The sequence below is a fragment of the Scatophagus argus genome, chromosome 1, assembly GCF_020382885.2.
Source record: "Scatophagus argus isolate fScaArg1 chromosome 1, fScaArg1.pri, whole genome shotgun sequence".
NCBI lineage: Eukaryota > Metazoa > Chordata > Actinopteri > Scatophagidae > Scatophagus > Scatophagus argus.
In genome coordinates this window covers 14,887,680-14,912,733 of record NC_058493.1, presented here as the reverse complement: position 1 = coordinate 14,912,733, position 25,054 = coordinate 14,887,680, and the positions used below count along the sequence as shown (strand labels likewise).

Genomic DNA, 25,054 nt, shown 5'->3' with positions numbered 1-25,054 from the left:
AAACCCACGTGATGTCAGTTTACCCTCCTTAATACTTTGATCATTATGATACATTTATGTAAGAGTCCCGTTGGATTATTACAAATGCAGTAATATTTCAGCAAAAGGCAGAAACGATCTCGCTCTTTAAGCACTCTTTTACTGCTAGTTTTGGGTTGAGTGTGTGGGTAGTAACACTCACTGACAAGATGAACTGAAAAAAAATGTTTGCGGTGTACCCCCCAAAAAATTCCCAATGAAGTATGGGTGTGTGATGAAATCGAGAAATATCTTTTCTTTTTGTGGATTTAGGCTTAAACAGCCCAACAGATATATTTTATTTCTTACAAATGATTTGTAATATAGCCCTAAAGATCAGCCCTCACTGATGGACCCTCGCTAATTTTCCTAACAATATATAAGTATACAGTGCTGGAAGTAAAGGTCTACATATATCTAACACAAACGACATAACAGTGCTTACAATATATCCTCAATTTTCATTTTAAAACAAATAACAAGCGTTCTGACAAATATTGCCAATAAAGAATATACCTCCTTGGCCAATTCGCCTGAAATTAAAATATGTAGGCCTAAAGAATAAATAAAAAGTTGCGCTTATAGGCTATTCAAAAAGTGCCTTCATCATTTTTACACAGTATATATGGACATATGTATGCGGCGTCCATAATTATTCATTTCGAAATTCAACGCTGGTATGAAAGTCCAAAAAAAAAAAAAAAAAAAGAGAAAGCCTCAGTCTAATTTGTCAAAGGAAAGAAAAGTAAAAACTTCAGACGGAGAAAATTGGACGTGTGCATTATTATTATTATTATTATTATTTTACATGGGCCTATTTTAACAAGAAGAATAAACATGAACAAAAGTGTGAAGTGGTAGTCATCCGCTCTGCAGGACTAGTAGTACCAAACAGCAGGGTTTCATACAGCCGCTCTGTACCCCGCTGGTCGATGTTGATGACATGAAAGACGTTTTTATTATATATTATTATTATGTGGTTTGCTTTGCGATTGGCCTGTCTCCGTGTCTTTGTCGGTGATGTGTAAAACAGTACAGAAAAGTAGTCCGGTCTACTTGAAGCAGTGAGCTCTCTCCAGGCCCCCCTCTGTCTCTCAGTGGTTATTTTACTTGTTTGTTCTCGTCTCAGTTCACTCTGCTGCGTGGCTCAAGTCTGTGAAACCGTTTTGTGGTCTGCAGATTGTCCGCGGAGGCATCACATGACGCAGGGCTTGATGTCCTGGTAGGCGACCTGTTGGTGGTGGTAGTACGAGCCGCTGCTCGGTGAGTGCATCGCCGAGGACGTCATGGCGTTGAACGAGAAGACGAACTCCTTTCGGTCACACATGCTTGGAGACTGGGAATGGTACCGAGGAATACCTGAGGAGAGGAGTTTTAAAATAAGGATTAAAATCAGTGAAAGTCCGTCATCTGCCACGTCGGGCTTAATGAGACTGACTGTGTCCAAGACTGTTGTTTAAATAAAAATGCATTATAACATTTCTGTAAATACTTTAGGCTTTAAGATTTTATTAGTGGTCACTTATCCACGATCGATATTCCCTCCTGATAGTTATAATAATAAGTGCAACAACTGTGTTACATTAAACGGAGTGCCTGTCCTGATAATCGTGTATTTCTGCCGCATTTTTTTTTCTGAAAAGATGACCCAGTATTGAACATTTTCTCGAAAATAAATTTTTATATTTCAAGATAAATTCTGTAGGCGTACTGGATTTACTGTGGCCGGGTATGGAGCTTCACTGCGTGCTTCTTCACTCCAATGCATGTCTATATTCCTCATAGACCCGCAGTCCATTTAACAAGCACGATTAAGATTGTGGAAAGAGGGAGGCGGGCTTGCAGGGCTAATTGACAGTGGCCCTCTTGCACGCCAGTCCCGGAGGACTCAGGGCCTCGGGGTTAGGTAGGCTGGTCCTGGGCACGCTTGTTTTTTCCTCTCTCTCTCTCTTTTTTATTTATTTTATTTTTTTTTTTTTGCCCGGAGATTGGCACGGCTCTGAACTGTCCCGGCATACCCTCCTGCCCTCTCATGACTTTTTTTTTCTTTTGTACCACAACCAGAGTCTGAACCGTGCGAGTCTGCAAACCCTGATATCAGGGTTTTATTTTGCAGTAATGTACTGTCTTTAATGGCTTTGATTTGATTTTCTCAATGTATTTTTTTTTCTTTACAATCGAGATAAGTCTGTGCTTTGTGACAGGAATATAAGAGATATTCAAATAAGGTAACGCGAGGCTGCTCAGTATTTCCTTTAGGCCCACGTTTGTCCTTAGACCGTTAATATCTGTGATCCACCAAGCTTGACCCTACGTAGGAAATATTTAGACCCACTAGTAATTAAATGGTTTAGTATTTGTATATGTAGATATTCCTGCATCATATTTCTTCCTGTGGCTTTTACTTTTTCTGCTTATTTTCTTTACGAAATCCGTTTTTTGATGGGGCTAAATGAAAGGTGAAACAGTAGCCTTATCTTACCTTGTAAATCTGTAGTACTGTGCCCGTTCTGGTGCAGGTACGACTGGTCCAGTGAATGTGTGGGCAAACTTGGCTGCAGCGGGTTTGTCCCTGGATTACAAGGAGACAGGGGCTGCTGCTTTATATAGGATGCCCCGTTGTTCAGCGAGGCCGGGGGCGCCGAAGCCCACGCCGAGGCTGAGCTCGAGTAGACGGGGTGAGGCTCCATGACTCCTCCGCTGGTGAGCAGAGGGGAGGCGGAATTGTCGTGGTGGGGATACTCAGTCCCAGTGGATCCTGTACAACTTCCCATGTATGAATGTCCACTGTTGGTCGACAAGTGTGACATGGTGTGCCCGGACAGACCCATCCCGTCCATGTTACCTGTCAAGTGTCCATTCATCATCGAAATCCCGCTGTCCAGAGGCAAGCTGTTGGGCGGACAGGACAGGCCCCCGCCGCTCCCCTGGAAGTTGTAGGACTCGGGGATGTGGTTGAATCCCAGGCCGTTCATCATGCTGTACATGGGCTTCAGCGCCTGGCACTTGCGCCTGAAACCCCTGGGTCTCCTTCTGAAGGAGCCCTCCTCGAACATAAACTCACTAGCCGGGTCGATAGTCCAGTAGTGGCCCTTCCCTGGCCGGCCGAGGCCCTTTGGCAGCTTAATGAAGCATTCGTTCAGGGACAAGTTGTGACGCACGGAGTTCTTCCATCCCTGATATGAGCCCCTGAAAAACGGGAAGCGACTTTGTAGGAACTGGTATATTTCACTGAGCGTCAGGCGCTTGGTTGGAGAGCTCTGTATAGCCATAACTATCAAAGCTATGTATGAATACGGGGGTTTCTCAGGTCTGCGGATCCCTGCGTTTGTCTTTTTGGCTTTCGTAGTGGAGGAGGCGGTTTCCATCACCGCCGTCTGTCCGTGCGGCTTCTCCGGAGCCGACATGGGGCTGCTCTGAGCAGGAGTCTGCGCTGGGGGCTGCTGAACCTCTGCCGTCATTAGTTAAATTTAGTCTTAGAGGAGGCAAACGAAAACTGTTGAATTCCACCGTTCCGCCTATAAACTTTACACAGTTGGATACTAATTACCTGACATAAAGAGCCCAAAAATATTAACCGTCGGCAAACTGTAGGCAAACGCACGAGTCAAATACCAAACTGTCTTCTTGACTCTGACCTCTTCCTTTTGTTTCAGTCCTGCAGCGGTCTGAAGCCGACCCGACTTGTGCGAAGCGTCCGAAATGGGACAAGGAGCAGAACAGGAGCCGCTTTCCACTTCAGTTGGTGTGTTGTCGTGCGTCCGAGGAGCTCACTTTTTACTTATCTGTTGCCATCAGCGCATTGGAAGCTGGATGTCTTGGCCATCCTAATGTTGGGACCCGCCCAGTTCCCTCCTACTCCAGTGGTGGGCTGTAAGCATGCACATCTGTGTGCGTTCACTTTTCAGAGAAATGTTTTTTTTTTCTCTTCCTTATATTGAAATAAGGCATATATCTCCCATGTAAGCCTTATACTGCTATACGTTATAGAGCAGAACGACGTGGTTCAGATGGCTGACAGTACATTACATGATCACACACTGACTGGTTAAGGTCTTTACACTCAGATTTCGATGGCCTTGTTATCCAATATGACTTTTAATATGACTTTTATTTTGATTCTTAGTTTTTTTTCAACAGAATATTGGGACACAGGCTGTGCAGATTCCTAAACCTGTTGTGCAAATTGTGTCTCCACGTTTAGGCCACACGGTCGACGCGCCAGCACGGCAAACAGGTCGTGTCTCCACTCTTAATAACCTTTTGAAATATTTTATAACAGTTTCAGTGTATGACTAGCATTTAGCAAAGAACATGCCCCTCATATTCCAAACCACCCTCCTGATTTCTGTAAAAGATAGACAGGAACATGGGCAGGATGTTTATACAGCAAAATGTAAACATTTTCCCTGGCCTTCTTTAAATAAAAAAAATCAAGCAAAAGCCCCGTTTAGATCAGCTAATACTCAATCTGATGCGATATGCCCGTCTGCTCGCAGCGTCTTGTGTAGATGTTGGACACTTTTACACATGAGTATTATTTGTGCAATGCAGTCATAATATTTACGCAGGGACGCAGGAGGAGTGAGGTGGAAGCTCTGCCGTACTGCAAGCACAGAAACTCGGACGGGGACTTGAGATCGACTCCTGCAGGCAGTTTACCATGGAACAATCCAGGAATTAAGGTGAGGTGTATTTAACACTTTTCAGTCCGAATATCACCAGCAGAAATGTGGCCGCTTTAATTCGGCGTCACAGTGGAAAACCTGGGATGTTTAGTTTGTTTTACGTGTCATAATATCTCATAGAATAATCAGAAAACAAAGCCTAAATTATGCCTTAACGTCTGCAGAATGTGTTTTTTTTCCACTATAACCGAGCTATAATTTAGGCAGAAGAAGATGCGTAGCAGTTTGTTTATGTCTTTGTGTTTCCAAAGTCGAAAAGCTTCATTTTAATTCGTTCTGCTGCCTTTTCTACATCTGTGAGCGACAGCTACTGAAAGACGATCAGTCCACAACGTAAAACTGTTGACAGTAGGTTGCTTATTGTTCCCTGGAGATCTCGATAGCTGCAGCCTGCAGCCTCTCCGTGCGTTCAGTCAGTTGAGCTCGCTGTGCTTCTGGTCTCTGTCGGTGTTACTGTTCCCAGTGGGTGCTCATGATGACTGTTGGTTTTGACACAATGGAAAATAACACCGAAGAAATCACTGAAAGAGCTTCTTTTTTTTCTTCTTCTTCCGTTTTTTTTTTTTTTTTTTTTACTTTTACAATTTTTGTCCTGTGCACAAAACGAGACAATGTTTGGAGACTTTGTTGTCTGTGCGCAAAGGCCACTAGAAGCTCTCAGAAACGTGTTTTTTTTTCTTTTAAAAAATACACGCCAGGACACATTTATTTGAGGAAACATATTTAAATCAAATTTCGATTCATAACTCAAATATGAGTTTATTGATATTTCCCGGAACTGCCCAGTCCCAAAACAGGAACCAGAAGCCTTTTTTTCCCAGGCGGTTTGCCACAGGAAAAGCGAGACAACAATTCGTTGTCAGATTTTCATTGTCAGCTCAAAGGTGACAGAGTTGCCACTGTTAGTTTTTGCTGTAGCGGAGGAGATTTAAACCCACGGATAAATGAATGTAAGTATTGTTTTAACCGTTGCCTGCTCGGCCACTCGCCTCGGGTAGGGCCACACATTTATCAGCGCAGCGGACCACCCAGCGCGCACCAGGGGCAGGCGCGCTCCCGTCCCCTCTCTGCCCACTGCATTTAATTACCGCTGATGACTTCATTCCATTAGGGCGCCCCCCCCCCCCCCCCCCCCGCCCCCCCTCCCTGTCATGTTATTCTTTCTTTGTTAGCTATATACATGCCTACATATATATATTTGTTTCACTTACATGTGCGTTCAAAGTCGGTGTCAGTGCTTGAAATGTTTGCCCAAAACATCAGTGCTGGATGACGATGCGCTACTCCCCACTGCTTTCTTCTTTCACCAACAAAAAGCTCCAAAATCTGTTTTGTTTCTTTATTGCTCAAGTTCTTGCTGCAGTTTGATGTTCAGTAGCGATAAATGCAGCGACTAATTGAAAATAATAGTCATAGTCACGATATCAAACTCTGCTTGCATCATTCAAAATCTTCATGTTTTCAATATATCCAGAATGTAAGAATATTTTACTCGTTCGGGCCAAACAGCTGCTGAAACAAGCTTCTGTTACTGTATGTGCTGTTCGTGAGGTCACAGAGGCTTGAGTCCCGAGGTCAGAGCTTCCCTGTCGCTCCATCACAGACACAAGTCATGCACTTTTCCATGACGTCCCATTATGAAATATTTGACAGCGCTGCATCCTCAGGAATGCTCGGCCACTTAGGTGGAGGTACACCGCAGAGTGCACAGTCCCGACAGGCTTTCCGGGCTGTCTTGCCGTTATTTAGTGTTCTCAGACCAGATTTGGTCCACCTTTAAAATCGCGTTGTTTCAACGCTCTGCCCAACGTGTTTGTTATTTTTTTGTTACATTCTTTCTTCAGTCAACTTAAAATCTTGTACACTGGCACAATACGCAACAGTCCAAAATATAGTTTATGTTTTTTTTTCTCGTACAGCCTGAACATTTCTGTCAGACAGAATATGTGAATATTTGCAGTAAGGCCTATAGTCGAGGATTCATTTAGAATCTTGATATTTGATTTGTGTTTCTAGCAGACTTAAGGCTACATTGTGCTGCATCATCCCAGTAAGTCACGACATGGTTAACCTCAAATCGATTGCTTATTCATACCAATTAGGCAAATACACCCGGCGGATTACAGATCCAGCAGCTGCAGCGCTCAGCAGCGTGGCCTAATTTGATTTGGCCTGACAGACACGTATCAGGGAGAGGATGAAGCCAGAATCAAAGCGATCCAGAGAATGTTTAAGTGTCAAACTTATGGACTAAACTTTATTTACAAACGATCACCTTTGTGAAATAAGCCAGTTTCTCTCCTCGGTGGTGAGAGAGGGCCGCAGAGGGTCACCGAGAGGCCGCAGGGGCTTTGTTTGGAGGACCGTGCGACAGAGTGATCGATCACTGGCCGTGAGTTCATCCGCCGTGAACTTGAATCAGCTTTTGAAGTAAAACTTTCATATGATAACAACATAGTCGGTTAGTCGGTTATGGCAAACAACTTTCCTAAATTGTTATTTTTTTGACACAAGCGTGTGATGTCATTTCTTAAACTGATAAAGTTACATGTTTTCATAATTATTATTTCACACCAACTAGTATCTAAATAAAAAAATCCATTCATGACTAAAAAGTTGAAATTAATGAACATATCAGATTTCAGAAAATGCAAATGGTAGATATTACATGTTAGTCAGAAGGCCTACAGATGTTTTGGAACTGGATGGCTGAACTAATTTTTTTTGTTTATAATTAAGGTCCACATTTCTTTGATTTTGTTCATTTTTTTATTCGTGGTTTCTTGAATGACATTAATTGTCCAAATTATTTTTTTTTCTTTTGTGATGAAACTATTAAAATTATTTGATTTTTTTTTTTTTTTAAATTACATACAAGACTTGTTTGTTTCTCTGACCTTTTTGTCAAACACGTGATTTTAAGATGCATCCTGACTGGTTTTCTGCCTCTTTGTCTCTGCAGTGTCACCCGTAGTTCACTCAGCATTGTCGCTGTAATTGAAAACAGTGTAATGTCGAGGTGGGTACCCGCTCATCACTTTCCCTGCGCTGTAGGTGGCCGTGTATATTTTCGTTTAAGTGCTGTTTATGTGAACGAGAAAGAACGGGATTGCTAGCAGACCGCTGATTGCGCGCTCTGAGTCCCGACATGGATTTGAAGTGTATTTGATGGGCAACACCCTCTCCAGTAATCAGCTCCAGCATAAGTGCGCTCGATGACTTTTTAATTTTCTTGGCGAGAAAATCTGCTCCGCGCCCTGTTGTGTGTGAATGCGCAGAGAAAAATAGTCCTTTGGTCCAGCATCCCTCGCAGTTGACTTCCCTCTGTGGACATAAGCCTGTGGCTCTCACTCAGCCATCCTCCCTGCTCAGGTGTCCTTGAGCATGACACTGATCCCAGACCAGCTGCACGGGCACCATGGACCCAGCTGTCTGACTCAACAGAGTTTTAGGAATAACACTTCTTATTGTCCTGTTGCAGGTGCAACAGGATCATATGAAATTTAAGGTGTTTATTTGAATTTGACCTCAGGAACATTTAGGCGGGCGCTCTTATGTTTCATAGCATTTTATTTGTCTGAAAAGTGATTTAAGCAGGGGATAATCCTCTCATCGTAATTTAGCATTTAGTCAGCTTGATTCAGTCAAGCCTAATAACGGACTATACAAGGCGGCTGATAACAGGGTGGCACAGTGATAGAAGTCGGATAAGAATTATAGTTTTTAACCCACCTTTAAATGTACCCAACCTATCAACGTGATCGTTGTTTAATAATCATTTAATATACTGTCGTAAATGCAACATTCATAAATTTGAAACGGTGTGATTGCTAGGGTAATATCTAAATAGCTGTCTGGAGTTCACGGTGTTATTTCTCATTGGTCGGTGGGATGCACGCCCACCTGTCCGCCTCCGCTGCACACCTGCGGCGACAGCCACGCAATTATCAACCGCACTTCAGTGGTAACTGATCACTGAGAGTCGGCGGTGATGTGTAAAATGTATTTATTTAAAGTCCATACTTACGCGTGCGCATTCTGCCACAGCAGACATATTTAAAATAAATGTCAGTATATGTAAACTTTACGTAAGCAGACTTTTTGGCGTTTGGATGTGGCATCATGGAGCATTCGAAATAAAATATTTATTTGTGTATTTATTTATGCTCTTCTGATAGGCAGCTCGTCATGCCAACATGCATGAGTCACTTGTCCGGCCGTTATTGTGAGAACCTCAGCCTCCTCACAGAACTTCACATGCCGTCTAGCAAGAGTCCCCAGTGGGCTATAATGTCAAATCAAAGATAGCCCACTCACATCGTCAGATTGCCATTTCCCTTATTTCAGTATTCACTGTTTGTCACGTGTTAAAACAGCTTTGGTTCTGTCTTCAAATCCGCCTCTTTGGACAGCTGAATGTTGAAAAGAAAATGTGCCTTTGAGACAATAATAAAAAAAAAACGTAGAATAAAGGCGTATGTAAAATTCTTTCTGGTTTATTTTGTGATCACAGGCAGTACCACATAATTTGACATGAAGGACAGCAGTGGGGAGGATTTGGCAGGACCGGAGGTTTTACAAATTCCAAAATGTCCAAATGTGGTTAGCACTTGCAGGGAAAATATTCCATAATTATAAATACCTGGTCGTAGCAAATTAGAATTTCAGCAAGCTGGCGAGCTGCTTTCTGTGTAAAACAGGACAAAACACCTTAAGTTAAAAAATAAAAAAGATAATGTTAAAACAGTTGAGCATGTCACGTTAGACTTCAGGGTTAAGGCATGTGGATAAATGTGTTTGTGGGTTCAGTTTAGGCTGTGAAGCGTCTCACAGTTTGTTTTCGTATTCATCCTTAACTTGCACAGTAAAGTTATGAGATTAATTAAATATAACCTGAATATCTGCAAGCGTTATGAACGGGAGATTAGCTTGTTGGAACACATCCATAAACACAAGATATTTAGAAAAATACATCACATCAGACTCTGTCAGCTGCAGACTGTCCAGCTAATTCCTATTTTTGTCCTATTTTTGTTTGTTGTTGTTATTTGTTCTTCAGATTTAATTAAATATTGAACAGCAGCATTTGTCAACCTTCAGATAATTGAGCTTCCCTTTAGTTTTACTGTTGTGTTGTGTTTTTTTCTTCTTGTGTCTGTGCATGAGTAAAAGGACAGGATTTTTCAGTTTGAAATTTAATATTTAAATTTAATGGTAAATATTCGAACAAGGACACTCTTGGATTGTTGAAAAATTTCATTATTGATATGACTGACTGATTAATTTGGGGCAAACTTTCAATAATTTCTTATTTCTCCAATGCAGTTGATTTTCATTTTTCTTGATAACTTATTTATCAAATAAAAATTCAGTTATTATATTGAATATAATGATGTATTTTTTTCTTATTTTGAATTGATTGGTTGAGTAGAAGCAGTGGCCTATTGAAGCATTGAAAAGCAGTAGGCCTTTTAGTAAAAACGTCCAGTTGAACACGCATTAAAACTTTCCTGTCGACGCTTCACCACCCCTCTGTGCTCTGGCCTTTCTAGGAAGATTCAGGCCCACAAAGAGAGTGGGAGCCTTTTTTGGTACCCCACCCTGCAGCCCTGCACACCTCCCAGGGCCGGTCCATCATGGTCTGTCTGATGCAGGGACAGACATCAATAACAAGAGCTGAAGCAGAAACCACAGTGAAGAAAAAGAAAAGAGAGAGGGGAGGCAGGCGCAGGCCACAACAGGCTCCGCTTCAGGTTAGCTCCTTTGATACTTTTCATTCTGGCAGTTTGATGGGTGCACATGGGGTCACATGGGTTTATGTACGTGTTTACATGTACGTTTACATAATTTCTATGGTGTTTACGCGCAGCCCACCAGCTCTTTTTTTTCTTTACTCTGAAGGGGGATTTTCCTGTGGCAGGCTGCTTCGGAAAAAGCAATTAAGAATTCCCAAACAGCACACCACAATGGGAGATATCATTTGTGCAATGTGTATTCCATGTCTCTCGCAGTTTTTGTCTGGAATGGGTTTGGCTATTTTTAATCTGCACACAACCAAACCCACCTACAGACAAACCTCAAATTGAATGAAGGGGAGGGGGGTGAGTGGGCATGGTAATTGCCTATTGTGGATCTCAAACTCCTCTGTTCTGCCATAAACAGCTTTGGTAGTGCACAACTTGATACCCAGTGCGCCAGCGAGTTTGAAATTATAGCATATCCTCTTTGTCTGTGGGAACCTATAGCCAAGCAGTGGTTGGAATCAGTCAGGAATGCTTTGGGATGGTAACTGGATTCGGTCGTAATGCCCGGCTCTCCACAGCGGAACACTAGGGTGGGAAAAAGGCCGAGAGCATTTCCTGAGTGGAGGGGGGTCCCAGCGAAGCATCACACGCATGGGCATCATGTGACAGTGATCCTGCCAGGCTTTAGCCTATGATCCCAAGTGAAGAGAGCAGTACAGCTGTGGGGTGAGGTGTGGTGGGTGCAGTGGGCAGTGCCAGGGAGAGGCTGGAATAAAGACAAGAGAGGCACAGCGCATGTAGCTGCTGTACTCCAACTGGGGAAGGGAGCGCTAGATGAAGAGTGAAGAAGAGGAGGAAGGAAAAATATATGGTGGAGCACAAAGCTACTGTCTGTATCTGTTTAACAGAAGTCTCATCAAGCAGGGCATGTGCTGGAAGTGGTTCAAAATCATCATTATCATTGCCCATCTAGTCATTATTTGTGTATGTGTCAGTTTAGCTGCTAACGAAATATAATATGAATAAATAATATGAATAGTTTAACCATGTCTCTGATTCAAAAAAACAAAAAAAAAACAAAACCCAAACAGTAAAGAATTATTTGTATTAACACCCCACATTCAAAAAAAGTGAAAAGTGAGTCAAAATATAATCTGTGTGACTGATGATGCTGTGGGTGGAAATAGAGAAAATAAAAGAAATTTTAAGTCCTAGTTACACTGGATCATACTTCTTATTTTATCTTTGAAAGCTACAGTTTGCATTTTAAATGGATAGAAGTCCAGATTTAAAAAAATACTTTGAAGTGTCTTAAAAAAAGAAAAAGTTATTGATTAAAAAAACAAAAAAAAAACAGTTTCAGCCAACTTCCATGGACCTTTAAGGCCATCCCGTGTTTCCTGTCCGATGTCAAGCTGCACAAGGTGCCAGGCTTCAATCAGGTCATGAAGGAAAAATAACATATGTACAACATCAGTCAAGCTTTATCCTTCACAGCACAAACAATCTTACTAAAACTGATGACAAGTTACTGAGGACAATGCTCACGGGATCGTATCCACCCCTCCATGTCTTTAGCATGTAGCCTCTCTCTTTGATTTTTGCCAAATTTGCATTAGGAGAAATCAGGCTGTTTGGACTACCAGGATTTCCAGAATGCCTCCTTTTTTTTATCTGAATGGTAAATGGATTTATGCATGTTTACTCTGGATGGACACTATGATTGTAGCAGAGTGTTTACAGTGTCTGCATGGTTCAGCTTGACTGAGTTATGACTGTGAGACGACAGGGTTGTGATGTTTGTGGCAAAGTGTGTCAGTCGGGTGACAGGAAAAATAAGTAAATATTACTACAAAAATCAGCAAGCTGTCTGTATCTGCTCAGAGAACATTATCTGCTCCTGTTCCAGTTCATGTACCTCCCTGATAAAAATGCATGTAATAAAGTGGATGTTGATTATACTTGATGGCTGTAAACCCCAATTTTAATGTCACTCCAACGGAGCAAATATTATTATGAAGGTGACTGTTTTCTCTAATAACAGATGTAGGCAGAATCTTGTGTCCCTCTATCTGTCTGTCTGTGTCCGTCTTTCTGTATGTGTGTCCATGGCTGCATCATCTGCACACACAGATTAAAACATTAGTGACTTTGTCTCTGCCTCTGGTTGTGTGTGTCCGTAATGGCTGCCTATGCTTGCATCTGTTAACATATCAGTGCATATGAAAATGTTGCTGACTACATACTTGTGCGTGTGTGTTCAGACTGATGTTGGCAGCCAGACGTTTCTCCCTTTGGCTTCTGTGCATGTTGTGACAATCTTGGGAAGAATCTTAGCCTATAGTTGTCAAAGGGCTTTTTATTTCCACCTGCTACTGGCCTCTTTCCGTCGGTCTGCGCTATAACAATGGCACTGGGAAAGCTGTGGAGTGCAAAGTGATTGATGTTGGACTGTATTTGGCACTTCTTCAGATTGGGGCCTGAAAGGAAGTGGCTATCCCTCCCTTCCACCCTGACTACCCTGCAATAATGCAGGGCTCAAGAGGGCAAAGTGCTGATCAGGACTTTCTTAGACATCCCATTTTAACAAAGTGCCAATCTGCCCAAAAGACAAGTTGGCAGGAGCATATAAACACTGTTACATGACTTCTAAATCAAATCGCCACTAGAAGAAACAAGAAAGAAGTTCATTTACGCCACACAATTGAACCTAACTACATCCCCTTTCTTGTCCTGTTGAGGCTGGAAAGAGATACAGACGCACACACTCGCAACTGCATTCTTTCCATTTTGCTGAAGAGCACCATGGCAGAGAAGGTAATCTGTCACCCAAATTGTCTGTCCGTCTCTCTCCCTGTTTCTAACTGTGTTTCTCTTTCTCCTTCCTCCAGGCTGGAGTGGGCAGGCGTGCGGCTTTGGCCACAGGAAGTTGTGAATTCTTTGGAGAATGGAAGATGTCTTATGGGGAGACATACTGGCCCCCCACCCCACCCACTCGCCATCCCAAAATGACACCTGACCCCTTCATGTGTTTATATCAGGTCATGGAAGTGAGAAATAGTGATGAGTCACTCTGGCTGTGTGTTTACACTCCAGAGTCACGCAAGGAAGGAAATCAGCCACGGTCTGCTAAAAGTGGCGAGGTGAGAGAGAATAGCTGCAGTCCACCAGAGCTGCAGTGATTTACCTCTTCGGGTCAGAATTTATTTCACGTCATCTCTGCTGCAAAAGACACTCGACCAACAGAAAACAGCAACTTTAGACTGCTGTCGAGGGAAAAGGCGATTCTGATTGCCTCAAGGGCTGAGGCAAGATGTAAAAATGAGCATAAAAAGCAGGATGATTCATCGAGAGAACATGTGAACTTTAAAAATTCTTATGAGATACACAGTGTTCATTGCATCCAGTTGCTTTCTTATCAAGACAGGTCAAACACACTTCACTGTCACAGGATGAAAACCTGTAGCTCCACACACTGAATGTTTCTTCAGCTCAGAAAACAGTTTTCAGCTTGATGAAAGCACATTTCACTTTGGAGTTCATGGTGAAATGTTTTCCCTTTTTCTGAGCTATAAGGAGACCATCTAATTGCTCACATTTAAAGATAAAAATCACTAACTTCAATTATGTTTACTCATGATAAGCACTCAGCAGTAATGCCAGATTCTGCACTGATAGAGTTCAACAAAAATATTCCAGATTTCAGTATTTTTTCATTATGATTGATGTTGATCTTAAGCCAAAAAAGAGTTGAATAATTAGGATTTTCTGCAAAAGTAAAATGTAGAAATGTAAAGTAATCAAACAATTCAGTGCCTTAACCGAACACTTACCTGAGAAAAGATTATACACCACTTTCTTAAATATTTACAAGTAATTTTTTTCTGACATTTTGTCTGACATTGTGTCCATCACAGTTATATCCCAGGTTACAAAACAAGTTTAGAAAAAACCTCACATAATTAGCATAATAGTGCATATAATTATTTATATTTTATTTTAAAAACAGGTTAGCAAGTGTCACCTCTAATGACTCTGATATGTGCGCTGGTGAAGAGTTCCTCTGTGTAGCTCAAGCACGTTCGAGGTAGACACGGTGCTCAGGTCTTCACACTCATCCCTTAAACCGTCTTGACATTACATTTCAGTAGCTTCATCTTGGACATCATACAACACTCTGTTCATGAGTTTATATTAACAATAACAGATATGCCTCGCAGGTTTCTGTGCACATTGTGGTCCCATAATATTTTAATGAGAATTTGCTCATTGTTCCAGGCGTTATGAGCATTACAAAATGTGTTTCTGATATATGTGAATGAGTGATCTTACAGAATCGCTGCTGTGTGAACCACGCTGGACACGTGTTGCATGGTGCTCTGGAGGACATTATGTTCAGTGTACTGTGAGGTGTGTTTACTGCGACTAAGACCAGTGTTTCAAACACAGTGTCATTGTCGTCCTTTACACTCAGCGACTTTACATTTCAGATTGCACAACTGTTGTTTCCATGAGACGACTGTAGTTACTGCATTTGTGCTCTGTAAATAAAAGTGACACTTTATTTCTTTCCATCATTACACTGGTGCAAGTAACTTCATTGCTGACTGAAGTGAGTATCCTGTTACACACCCCCATACACGCCGCGCCACAATGAGAGAGTCAGTGGCTCTTATTTTGGCTGATCTCTCCTGAATTGTAAGTCCTGTCAGGGGCTTTGATTGATAGTTGTGTTTATCACCATATTATTAAGTAATCAGGCTCACCACAGCTGGGCCTGAAGCTCCTTAATTCCAGCTAAAGCACACGGCTTCATGCTAATTAAAGGTTTGACGAAGGTGTTTATTTTTGTGAATTTTTAAAATATAGTTGTCTGTGTTTCTATGAGAGTATGCTGATTGTTGCATTTGTATCCTTTCTGGAACATTTAGTACCAACCTTTAGTGTTATGTCATCTGTAGAAAGATCATGGTTATTATTGACAAGGACAGTGGAGGGAAAACATGCTGCATAAACTCCATGTAGAGTGTGAAAATCTTGCTTTTAAGTACATGACGATATGCAGTTCTACCTGTTCAAGAAATGCACGGTACGCTATCTCGGTGCATAACATGGGCGAGTCAGTCAGTCCATGTTCTGTGTATCAGCAGAGGTTCCCTCTCGCTTGGTTAATAGAGCCTGCGGCAGGCTGCGTTTGTGTATTCCTGAGGTAAACACAGTCATGGCAAAGTGGACATGCTGCTGAGTGTGTCCTGACTGGAGACAGAGAGCACTGTGGCACTGTACTGACTGAGACACTGGCAGCTCTCTAGAAGTAGGGTTAGTGTGATGAATTGCCATTTGGTAATGGGCCATGTATTAGGGTGAAATAGCTCTTTTAAAAGCCCGAGCTCTGGCTGTTGTTATGGGCAATTTGATTCAAGAATCAATCAGGTGGCAGATGTTTCATGTTGGATCAGTCGACTCTGTCTTGCTCTCTCTTTCAACCAAATGGATGGAGAACTGCTTGAATGACCGCATGTAGCAATGATGGAAGTTCATGCAGTCGAAAACATCAGCGATGCCATATTGTTTAAAGAAAATCATAGACAAAAACAATTAAACCAGTTTTAGGAACTGTATACACAAACTGATTGATCCTTAAACAAGGTGAAATGTGACATCCACTCCAGTGTCAGCTAGCAAGGCTTTACAGTGTGACAAATACCTACATTTGTGTACCCTGTACATTCACATTTAGGAGTTTTAGTGAAATGCATAATGCAGAAAGTTTTTCGTATCCCACACAAATATTTGGAGGTTTAGTGGTGTTAATAGAATTCTGAGGGTGTTTTGTAAAATAATAGTTCCCAAATCTCCTGTTACTGTTACACTGTATTTCTTACTACATTATATGTTACATACTACATGTTAATTTATTTATGTTTTTAGATACTTAAAGGCTCATCTTGACATGAATATGTTCTACTGCTACAGTGCTAATTAGCATTTCTTTCACTTTTTCATTAAAATTTCGCTTAACACAAGTTAAAATTTGTTGTCCCTATTTCGTCTAGTCTTATTAGAGCAGCTGTACTGTGTATTTGCTTTGCTTTTCTCCAGTTTCATCATGCACCAGATTGGTCTCATCTAATGTAATCTAATCTAAAAGTCATAAGTCAGTATGCAAAGACACAAACACACAATATATATTAAAAAAAGTCATCACTCTGCCTTTTAACTGGACTCTGTCAACAACCTCTTTTGTTCTGAGTGGAGTTTCTTTGATTATAAAAGATTATAATAAAAAAGCAGACTAAAAATACATGTTAGAGGCCAGGCGAGGACATTCTTGGCACAAATTCTTTTAAGTGTGAAATCACTAGCCTTAAAGTCTAGCTCTCTAAATTCAAGTAAAGAACCACTTAAGGACTTTGTGATGAATTCCCTGTTTTTCTGTGGTGCTGTTGAGACTCATATGATAAACACAACGAGGATAAATCTGCAATATTGAAGCTGTTGGTGGTCCAGTTGTTTACTTCGCTGTTCGCGGTTTCCCCAACAACCAAAGGGTTACAGATCACTGTCTGTACAGTCTACGCATCTCAATAAGTAGCCTCTTCTACTCTAAGATGATAATCAATAATGATCTGTGGCTGATCTGTGATGGCCTTAAATGCCTGGACCCAGTAATCTCTGTTTAACCTAGGATTTCTGATGTGGAGGTCATGTGAACCAGAAGAGCACGGCCATGATTAAATCTTCATCTGAATTTCCTCATCTAGAATAAAGTGGGGTTGATCGGCATGTTTGCTCTGCTGTCTGCTATGGCAGGATTTTATTGGTTTTGACCCACAGAGATGAAAAAAATAAATAAATAAAATTGAATGAAGGCAAATGCGACAGTCATCTCAAAAGTTGTGTCCTTTTGGTAAGTGGACAAGTTTCATTAGAGAATGTTTTATCACGGGGGGGAACATCTGGGGTTAACCCAGGATCCTCTGAAGCTTTCACCTCAGACCGGGATTGTAGTGGATTTTACTTCTTGCTTATTATCACATCATCAGACAGTGACAGAGGTGAATTTCCAGTGAATCCCGGGAGGCCACAAGGCTAATTAATGTGTGGTTAACCAAAGACAGTAATAAGCCATTTCTCCGTGTCCAAAGAGTTTTATCACAGGTGTTGGTAAGGACAGACAGATGGACAGACACACAGCCACATGGTTCCACTTTGACGTCTGGTAATTCCAGGGAATCAATCCTAAATGACACCTATGGGATACACAGAGTGGATTTCCCTCTGATGCAGATTGGTAGTGGTTTGTAGATGAAAGACAGTAAAATAAATAAAGCTGTGGTGAGCAGGCAGAGCTCTTCTGTCCGCACAGTACTGCCATAATCGGATACATACTGAAATGAGGGAAGAAGCGGAGGCCTGCTCCTGTTTTCACTGCCGTTGCCATGAAAACTTGAAGTACTACTGCTAGTAGTAAATATCTCTGTTGACGTATGTTGTGAAAAATATTCAGATTTTTTTTTTTAAAGGGTAATAGAAGTCACAAGTGGAATAATAGTGATTAGCAGAAAGCAGCTCTGTTCCTTGTCACCCGCTCTGCTTTCTGAGCTGCTGCTGCTGATACTGTTTTAATCTCAAAACACGTCCTTTAATCACACTCAGCAGTATCAAATGGCTTTTTAACTTCCTCCAATCAATCTTTTCATCAGCTGCTGTGTCTGCGGCCGGGCCGGAGTAAGAATAGTAATGGTAAGACAATACTGGCTTGTCTCATCCTGGCTGGGATCAGACATGATACTCCTACAAGTTAAACTGACCTGCTGTGCCAGCGCGAATTCTGCTTTGTCTTGTGCAGCATTTCAAGTTTGCTGGGAAGTTTTTCCATGTTTTCTCTGCATCTCGCTGTTGAGGAGGCTTGCTTAAAGTCCCACTCCACTCAAAAACTGAGCTGTGCCTATTGTTACGTCACATGTTCTTGGACCTTCACTTTGCAGAATGGTGTTTGAACAAAGTTTGACACTAGGAAGCAGTTTAAAAAATGATTTCAGAAATGAGTTTAGTTTGGAAAACCAATCTTGGTTATTTTTCCTAGCAGTCTTAGAACATGTCTAAAGGGGATCTTTATAATAACCTTTCTCTCTTCAAAATTTCCAAGGGGTTTAACAGTTGGTCCACTGGTTGGCTTACATTAATTAACGCATGTTTGGAGATGCACAATTGCCTGTAAAACAGGAGCATTATCAAGGTTTTGTCACTGGTGCCACTGAGGTGATTTATTCAGATTCTGGTCGACTCCCGTCTGATGCAGTCCAACAAATCACAGCCTGAGGTCTGGTTGACCCCACACCACACTCATCTCTGTCTCCCTCTCTGACCTCCGCACAGCTCACTCTGGCTGGGTGCAGCACCCAGTACAGATATCACACAGGGGCTCTTTTTGAAGCTCAGCTGAGCAGGAGTCAAGCCACCGAGTCCTCAAGACTCCCAGCAGCTACATTAGGAAGCACGATCAATTTGACAGTCATATTTTTGACAAACAATGTAAAATAAACAAGTAAAATAAAATATATAATGTGCTGTAAAGCTGTGCCCGAAAGTGTGGTCCCTAGATAGCACGTTCCCTGTAATTTATAACCTGTCTCATGGAGACACTTGAGACTTATCTATTCATATTCAACTAATACCTGTTTGCTGAGCAGAGCTGTGAGTTTTTGTAATGATTAAGGGGCCTGTGGCCACCAGCAGTGCTGTGTGACCTGGGGGCTCCGGGTGATAAGACCTCCATAACTCTACTTTATCCCCCTGCTCATTATCAACCTCAGCCACAGATCTGCCCTGAGCCCTCAGGCTGCAGCAGGACAGGCTGCTCTCTTCCCTCCATAGCCCTCTGCAGCATGAAGATTACTGGGGAGACACACTGGCTCAGTTTAAGTAACCCCAAACACTTGACAGCTTCTTTCTTTCCACCATATTCTGATTTGGGTGTCATTCTTATTTTGGGTTTAAAGCTGATATTGATGTCCACTTCTGTAACATGGAATATCAGAGAATTTATTTGATCTAGGAAACTATTCCCATCAGTTGTTCTCATGATGCTGAAATCATGTATTCAAATTTTCCAAGAAGGAGGTATTAACCAATCTTCAAATCTGTCATTTATTTCTGAGTTGTGAAAGGTTGAATCATTTTCTGGACTGAGTCCTGACCTGTGGGGTCTACTGAGGCTGTCAAGTTGTCGGCCAGTCTGTTGCTCTCCCTAAATTTAGCTTTTTGGAGGGAAATTCACAGCAGTAAGTAGCAAAGACCAAGGAGATGTGTTAATACATGAATATGAGAGGTTTTTTTTAAACCTCATGCTGTTATTCCTGGCATCAGATATCTGCTGCGTGGCCGTGTATTTTTCAACACGTTAGTCGAGCGGCAAAACACTGTTCTGTTTTCATTTGTTTAACTTTAATGTCCCTGTAAGAGGGTTTTTCTGAAGTGAACCGCTGTCCCACCAGTGGCACATGATTGATGTTTTTCACATTAACCAAAGGTTATGTAGCAATGCACTGTAAAAAGGACATTTTATTGCACAGCACTCATGTTTGTGTGATGCATCCTAAATTCATTCTATCAAAATATTTTATTGAAAGTAACTGATCATATAATTTTGTTCTCTCCAAGTAACACTGCACTGTGTTTTTGTAGGAGTGTTCATGTTGGCCTGCATCTGTGTTTGTGCTTGTGTCTGTTTTTTATGTGTGGTGTGAGGGGGTATGATTGCAGACATGACAAAAGTTGAGTTAAACTCATAACAGTCACAATGTGATCAGACAAACATTTGTGAATCTGATAACAGGGGGTCTGTTATCTTCAGTCTTCTAAAATCTTTTAAAAACTGTAGAACAAATTAAGGAGATGTTGTAAGCAACTGTAGCCTTAGATATCAATTCATGTAGACATTTGTTTCTCAGGGTTTTTAAAAACATCTAAAGGAAAAACGAAAAGTGCTATTTAGACAGCCTTGCTGTAAAATCATCAGGACTAAATTCAGGTTGTATTTGCTTTGGAGTGGCCTGAAATAACTGAGTCATGCCACACCAATATAAAAAACTGAGTTTTCAGCTATGATTTTTTTTTTTTTTTTTTTTGAATGGACTCACTGTTTTTAATGAAACAGTCTTACGAAGCAGTTAGTGAATTTGGAGTTATGTTTATGAAGCGACGGTGCCAGCCTATCTGTCAGAGAGGCACATGTGTAATTGGGGGAAGCTTAATAGAAGTAGCTTGACAGGCTCAGAGGAGCAAAATAAAATCCTGGACAATATTCCTGGTTCATGCCTGAAAATCAATAACCCAGACCCCAGCGGTGAACTCATATGAGAGAGAGAGAGAGAAAGAGAGAGAGAGACCCCACACAGCGGTGAGCTGCTCCCCGTCCACTTCACCTCACATCAGTCCTCCCTTCCTCCACTTTTCACCAAAACTCCAAACTCAGCTTTGTGTGTTCAGTGTTGGTGAAACACTTCATTCCACTTATTTTGTTTTGCAGCTTATGTTTTTCTCATCTTTTCAACTGCTTTCTTCAGCAAGCTGGGTTGCAGCATACAGGCAAAGGATACTGGGAAATAGCTCCAAAATGATTCATCATCTGGCTGACCTTTACCACATGCATACATTTTTGTGCCTGCGAGTGTGTGTGTGTGAGAGAGAGAGGGGAGCGAAGAGCTGGGGCGGCGTAAGGGGGCGTGCAAATTTCTTGTTTTAATTTCTCAATTGGCTCTTAACCAGGGGTCAAAGGTTGGCTTAGCACAACAGCTCTGACAAGATAAGCACCTGTTTCTCTGCCTGCAGAGGCCAGAGTTATCCTATTACCCTCAATATGTAAACCTCTCATAGGACCTGTACACACACAAGTAAATACTGACGTAAATATGGGACAACATCAGCACCGCTCTCTCGAGCAAAACACTAACACTGTCAACACTTTCCACCCCCATAACTTCAGAGGCATCCAGCATTACCTGACTACAAACTCCTCATCAAGAACTTTGTTTTGAGCTGCGTTTGATGCTTTGTTTACCTCGTTAGTAGAAAATCTGTAATTGAACGTTGCAGGATGCTCATTACACTTCACAAGTTAAGAAAAGATGCTTTATACAAAAGGTGCTGGCACAGATGACTCTGTGGACACGCAGTCTTTTAGGTTGGCACTGCTGTATTGTTGGACAGTAAATAGGCCCAACGAAACCACCTTTTTCTGCCACATTTTAGCACCCATAATTTGGTCCACCCCTTGTTTATACTCCCGTGGGCCTGCCTGATCTTTGTTTTTCTGATGGTGAATGACGAGGGGGGTCAACAGTGACATCCTCCTACACCTAACAGTATATTTTCTCCATTCCCTCCACATTAATTCATAAAAGTGAGGCAGGAATAGCTTCATTAAGTCAATGACGGACATAATCAGTTTCTGACTGTCTTTCAGAACAGCGGCAGGAGGTGAACGAGCTCAATATACTGAAGCTAATCATCCCAGATCTGTCAGTTTTTTGGGGTGCTCTGAAGTCTCCGAAGAGCAGGGCTGGCTTGTGAAGGCATGCTAAATTTTCACACTCGTGAGGAGTAGTTGGCCAAAACCCCAAAGCCCCGCAGCCCAGGAGACAGAGCGAGGTACAGTCTGTTGAGGTGAAACTTGTAAACACGCAGCATTGAAGACAGGCCATCATTTAAGCATCGGAAAGATGTCAGCGCTTTCCCTCGCTCTTTCTCACCCCGTCGGACTTTCCTAGTCAGATTACTGTTTTGATAGAAACCGATGATTAGGCGCAACGTGTTTCCTGAGCTGAAACCGGAGCTTGGTGTAGTTGTTATCTGTGTTGTAAACATCTTCCTCTACTGCTCTGTCACTACTCTCATACAGTGAATAAAGGGTTTCCTCATGTGATGTGTTTGTTTTCCTTTTCATTTCCATTTTTAACTCCCTTTCCCTAATACCTATGACTGTGCTGAGCTCTCTTACAGAGAGTGTGTGTGTGGATGGACTAAAGAGCAAGTGTGTGTGTGCGTACTTGACAGGCAGCACCATTAATCCATACATGAGTAATGGGTCTTCATGCCAGGTAGGTATGTACTGTACTTGCCATTGTGTGTTTGTGTCTGTGTGTCTCCCCTCACCATTCGTTGTTAATTAGGTATGATGATGTGAGTATTTTGCAGGCTCTCATGATCAAACGCAGTGGGTTGAATGTGAAACCATACAGGGACCAAAGGAAGCAGTCACGAATGCCTCTCTGGCATTCAGTGTGTGTGTGTGTGTGTGTGTGCGTGTGTGAGCGCTCTCACTTCAAGCCTGGCCTTTCTGCTGTATGAATCACCCTCTGCATGGTCTAATTTTTTGGCTTCAGGAGTCTACGGCCTTAGCACTCAACGCTGCTTTTTACGTTGTCAGTGAACATCAAGTCAGTGTGGTTTCTCCCGGCAGGTGGTTTCAGATATGTGCAAACACATGAGAAGAAAACTAGACAGGTTGAGGGAAAATGGTCCGGAGGAGGTGGCGAGGAAAGGGGAGGAGGGAGGGAGCTGGTAGACGTGATAAGAAGGGTCGGTCCAAATGAATGGGGGTCAATGCTGGAGTGGTGTAGTAGGGATCCAGTCTGAGCAGGAGAGGCAGTCAGGGGGACAGGGGTCCCAGAGGTCACAGAGTCACACAGACAGGGTGTGTAGCCTTACATTGTTCTGAGGCAGCCTGGCTGTATGAATGACGGTGTGTCACCATGAAAACACTTTCTCACAATTGTCTGTAACAATGTGTGTGCTCATGAATTTTATGCTCATGCATGCTACTGTGTTACCCTCTGTCATAACACATGTGGTTTGGACTGACAGAAGTTATGTATATGTGTAATTTTTAAAGTAAGTGCAGGACTGTCAGGTAATGTCGTTAAAGTTAACCTTATCTTAAGCCATCTTGTAGTAAAAGCAGCTCATTCTATCATTAGTCCTTCAGCATATTACCAGCTGCTCTACTACAGTACCTAAGACTGCAAGCAAAGTTTGTGAGTGAACCGTCATGCCCCCACAGCATATTCTGGTTGGATGAACAACCATAGACGTAATGTCACTTATAGGTTTTGACAAGTCTTTTCCTACTTCCTTCTCACATAAGGCAGATGAGCAAAGATGCTCCTCAAGTCCTGCAATCTTTTATGGCATTGTTTTTATGACAGATTGGACCATGTATCACTGAGGAGGGACCAAATCTGAAAATTAATTTCCTGTCATTCTAAAATATTTAAAAATTCACTGAGAGTTGGTTAAGAACTTTTTGTGCACAGAATTACATCACTCTGTTTATTCTTTCTTTGTTTCTTTATTCCTGTTTTTCTTTTTTCATTCAAGAGTCAAAGTGCTTATTGTCATATGCACAGTAAAGAAGCAAGTTGTGCACAATGAAATTCTTCCTTTGCTTTCCATTATGAGTGCCATTTCAGTTAGAAAACTAAAGTACAAAAATAGAATCATTTAAGACCAAAAGATAAACAACTACGATATGATACAATTTCACTATATGTAATGGCAGACATATGGACTTAATAAACCACAACCATAAATGTAAGCATATAAACAGTGTATGTATAACACACAAAGTATGTTCTGCTATATAAATACGAGTTCATTGTAGCAAAGGTTTGGCAAATTGTATTTTTTTGCTTGTATTTTTATTTATTTATTTGTTATTTATAACTGAACTTGGTCGAGCAGCCTGAGGCTTTTGCTCTGCTCTGCTCTCATTTTCTCCTCCGGTCCCCTGGTCTCCTCTCCAGTCATCTCATCTTCTTTAAACTTCTACTTTTACCAGTTACACCACTTGGACCAACCACATGCACGACTACAGTAGACCCTGCTGTAATACCAGAACCAGGAGTAATATTAATGAACTACGATTATTATTCCATTCACTAGTGATCACTTTGGACAATTTTGTATTTTTATTTTTTGTATTACTATATCTGGGTCACTTTTGATCATACTTGAATATCGGGAAGGATGTGATATATATAATAATTACTGCCTTGTGACAGTACTTCAGTTCAAATACTATAGACAGAAATATTCAACCACAATCTAGATACAGATGTGCTTGATGTAAAAAACATATCTTTCTTCAGCATCACACTATCATCCAGTGGCTCATCTGTTCACAAAATCACAAGATACCGCAACCCCAACAGTGTTAGTTTGACTTTTTTTTTTTTTTTTTTACAAACCTTCATGCTGAGTCTGCTACTTTTAGGATCAGAAAATGAAAACAATGAAGTTCTATCTGTTCCACATGCAAATGGTACATTTTATGGAATTGTAAATGGTTGGGAGTCTTTTTCTTTTCTATACACAAAGATAGACAGTGTGGAAATACTGTGAAACCAGATGTAATTCTGTAGCTTGTCTACAGATGCTCTTTGTGTGTGTGTGTGTGAAAGAGAGAAACATTGGGTCTGGGTTGGCATTGCCACTTTAATGACCTAGAGCTCCCCAGTCTTAAGCCTGGTCTGTTTTGCCATTAAAGCCCTGTCTCTCTCACACAGAGCCTTTTCTTGAGCGCTCTTGTTACTGGAGGGA

General features: G+C 41.7%; 3 protein-coding genes across 3 annotated transcripts in view; 2 read left to right on the top strand and 1 right to left on the bottom strand.

Annotated features, from left to right (window-relative positions):
• LOC124064477 overlaps positions 1–25,054 on the top strand; it is a 956,368-nt gene that overhangs the window by 209,816 nt on the left and 721,498 nt on the right. The window lies entirely within an intron of this gene.
• On the bottom strand, positions 277–3,813 carry foxf1 (forkhead box F1). The gene is made up of 2 exons (XM_046385336.1): positions 2,501–3,813; positions 277–1,377 (listed from the first exon to the last, which is right to left on the bottom strand). The coding sequence occupies exons 1-2, from the start codon at positions 3,477–3,479 to the stop codon at positions 1,214–1,216; spliced, it is 1,143 nt and encodes a 380-aa protein (XP_046241292.1). The 5' UTR covers positions 3,480–3,813; the 3' UTR covers positions 277–1,213.
• On the top strand, positions 3,940–16,758 carry LOC124057314. Its single transcript, XM_046385392.1, has 3 exons — positions 3,940–4,703; positions 10,259–10,459; positions 13,342–16,758. Exons 1-3 carry the CDS (start codon positions 4,530–4,532, stop codon positions 13,630–13,632), a joined length of 666 nt encoding a protein of 221 aa, XP_046241348.1. The 5' UTR covers positions 3,940–4,529; the 3' UTR covers positions 13,633–16,758.

Bases quoted from the DNA above. Each gene is read 5' to 3' on its own strand.
- LOC124057314 (XM_046385392.1), top strand. From the start codon at position 4,530: ATGTTGGACACTTTTACACATGAGTATTATTTGTGCAATGCAGTCATA. The intron at 4,704-10,258 runs GTGAGGTGTATT...TGGCCTTTCTAG, and splicing joins GGAACAATCCAGGAATTAAG to GAAGATTCAGGCCCACAAAG. The intron at 10,460-13,341 runs GTTAGCTCCTTT...TCCTTCCTCCAG, and splicing joins CACAACAGGCTCCGCTTCAG to GCTGGAGTGGGCAGGCGTGC.
- foxf1 (XM_046385336.1), bottom strand. From the start codon at position 3,479: ATGACGGCAGAGGTTCAGCAGCCCCCAGCGCAGACTCCTGCTCAGAGC. The intron at 1,378-2,500 runs GTAAGATAAGGC...TCCTCTCCTCAG, and splicing joins CAGTACTACAGATTTACAAG to GTATTCCTCGGTACCATTCC.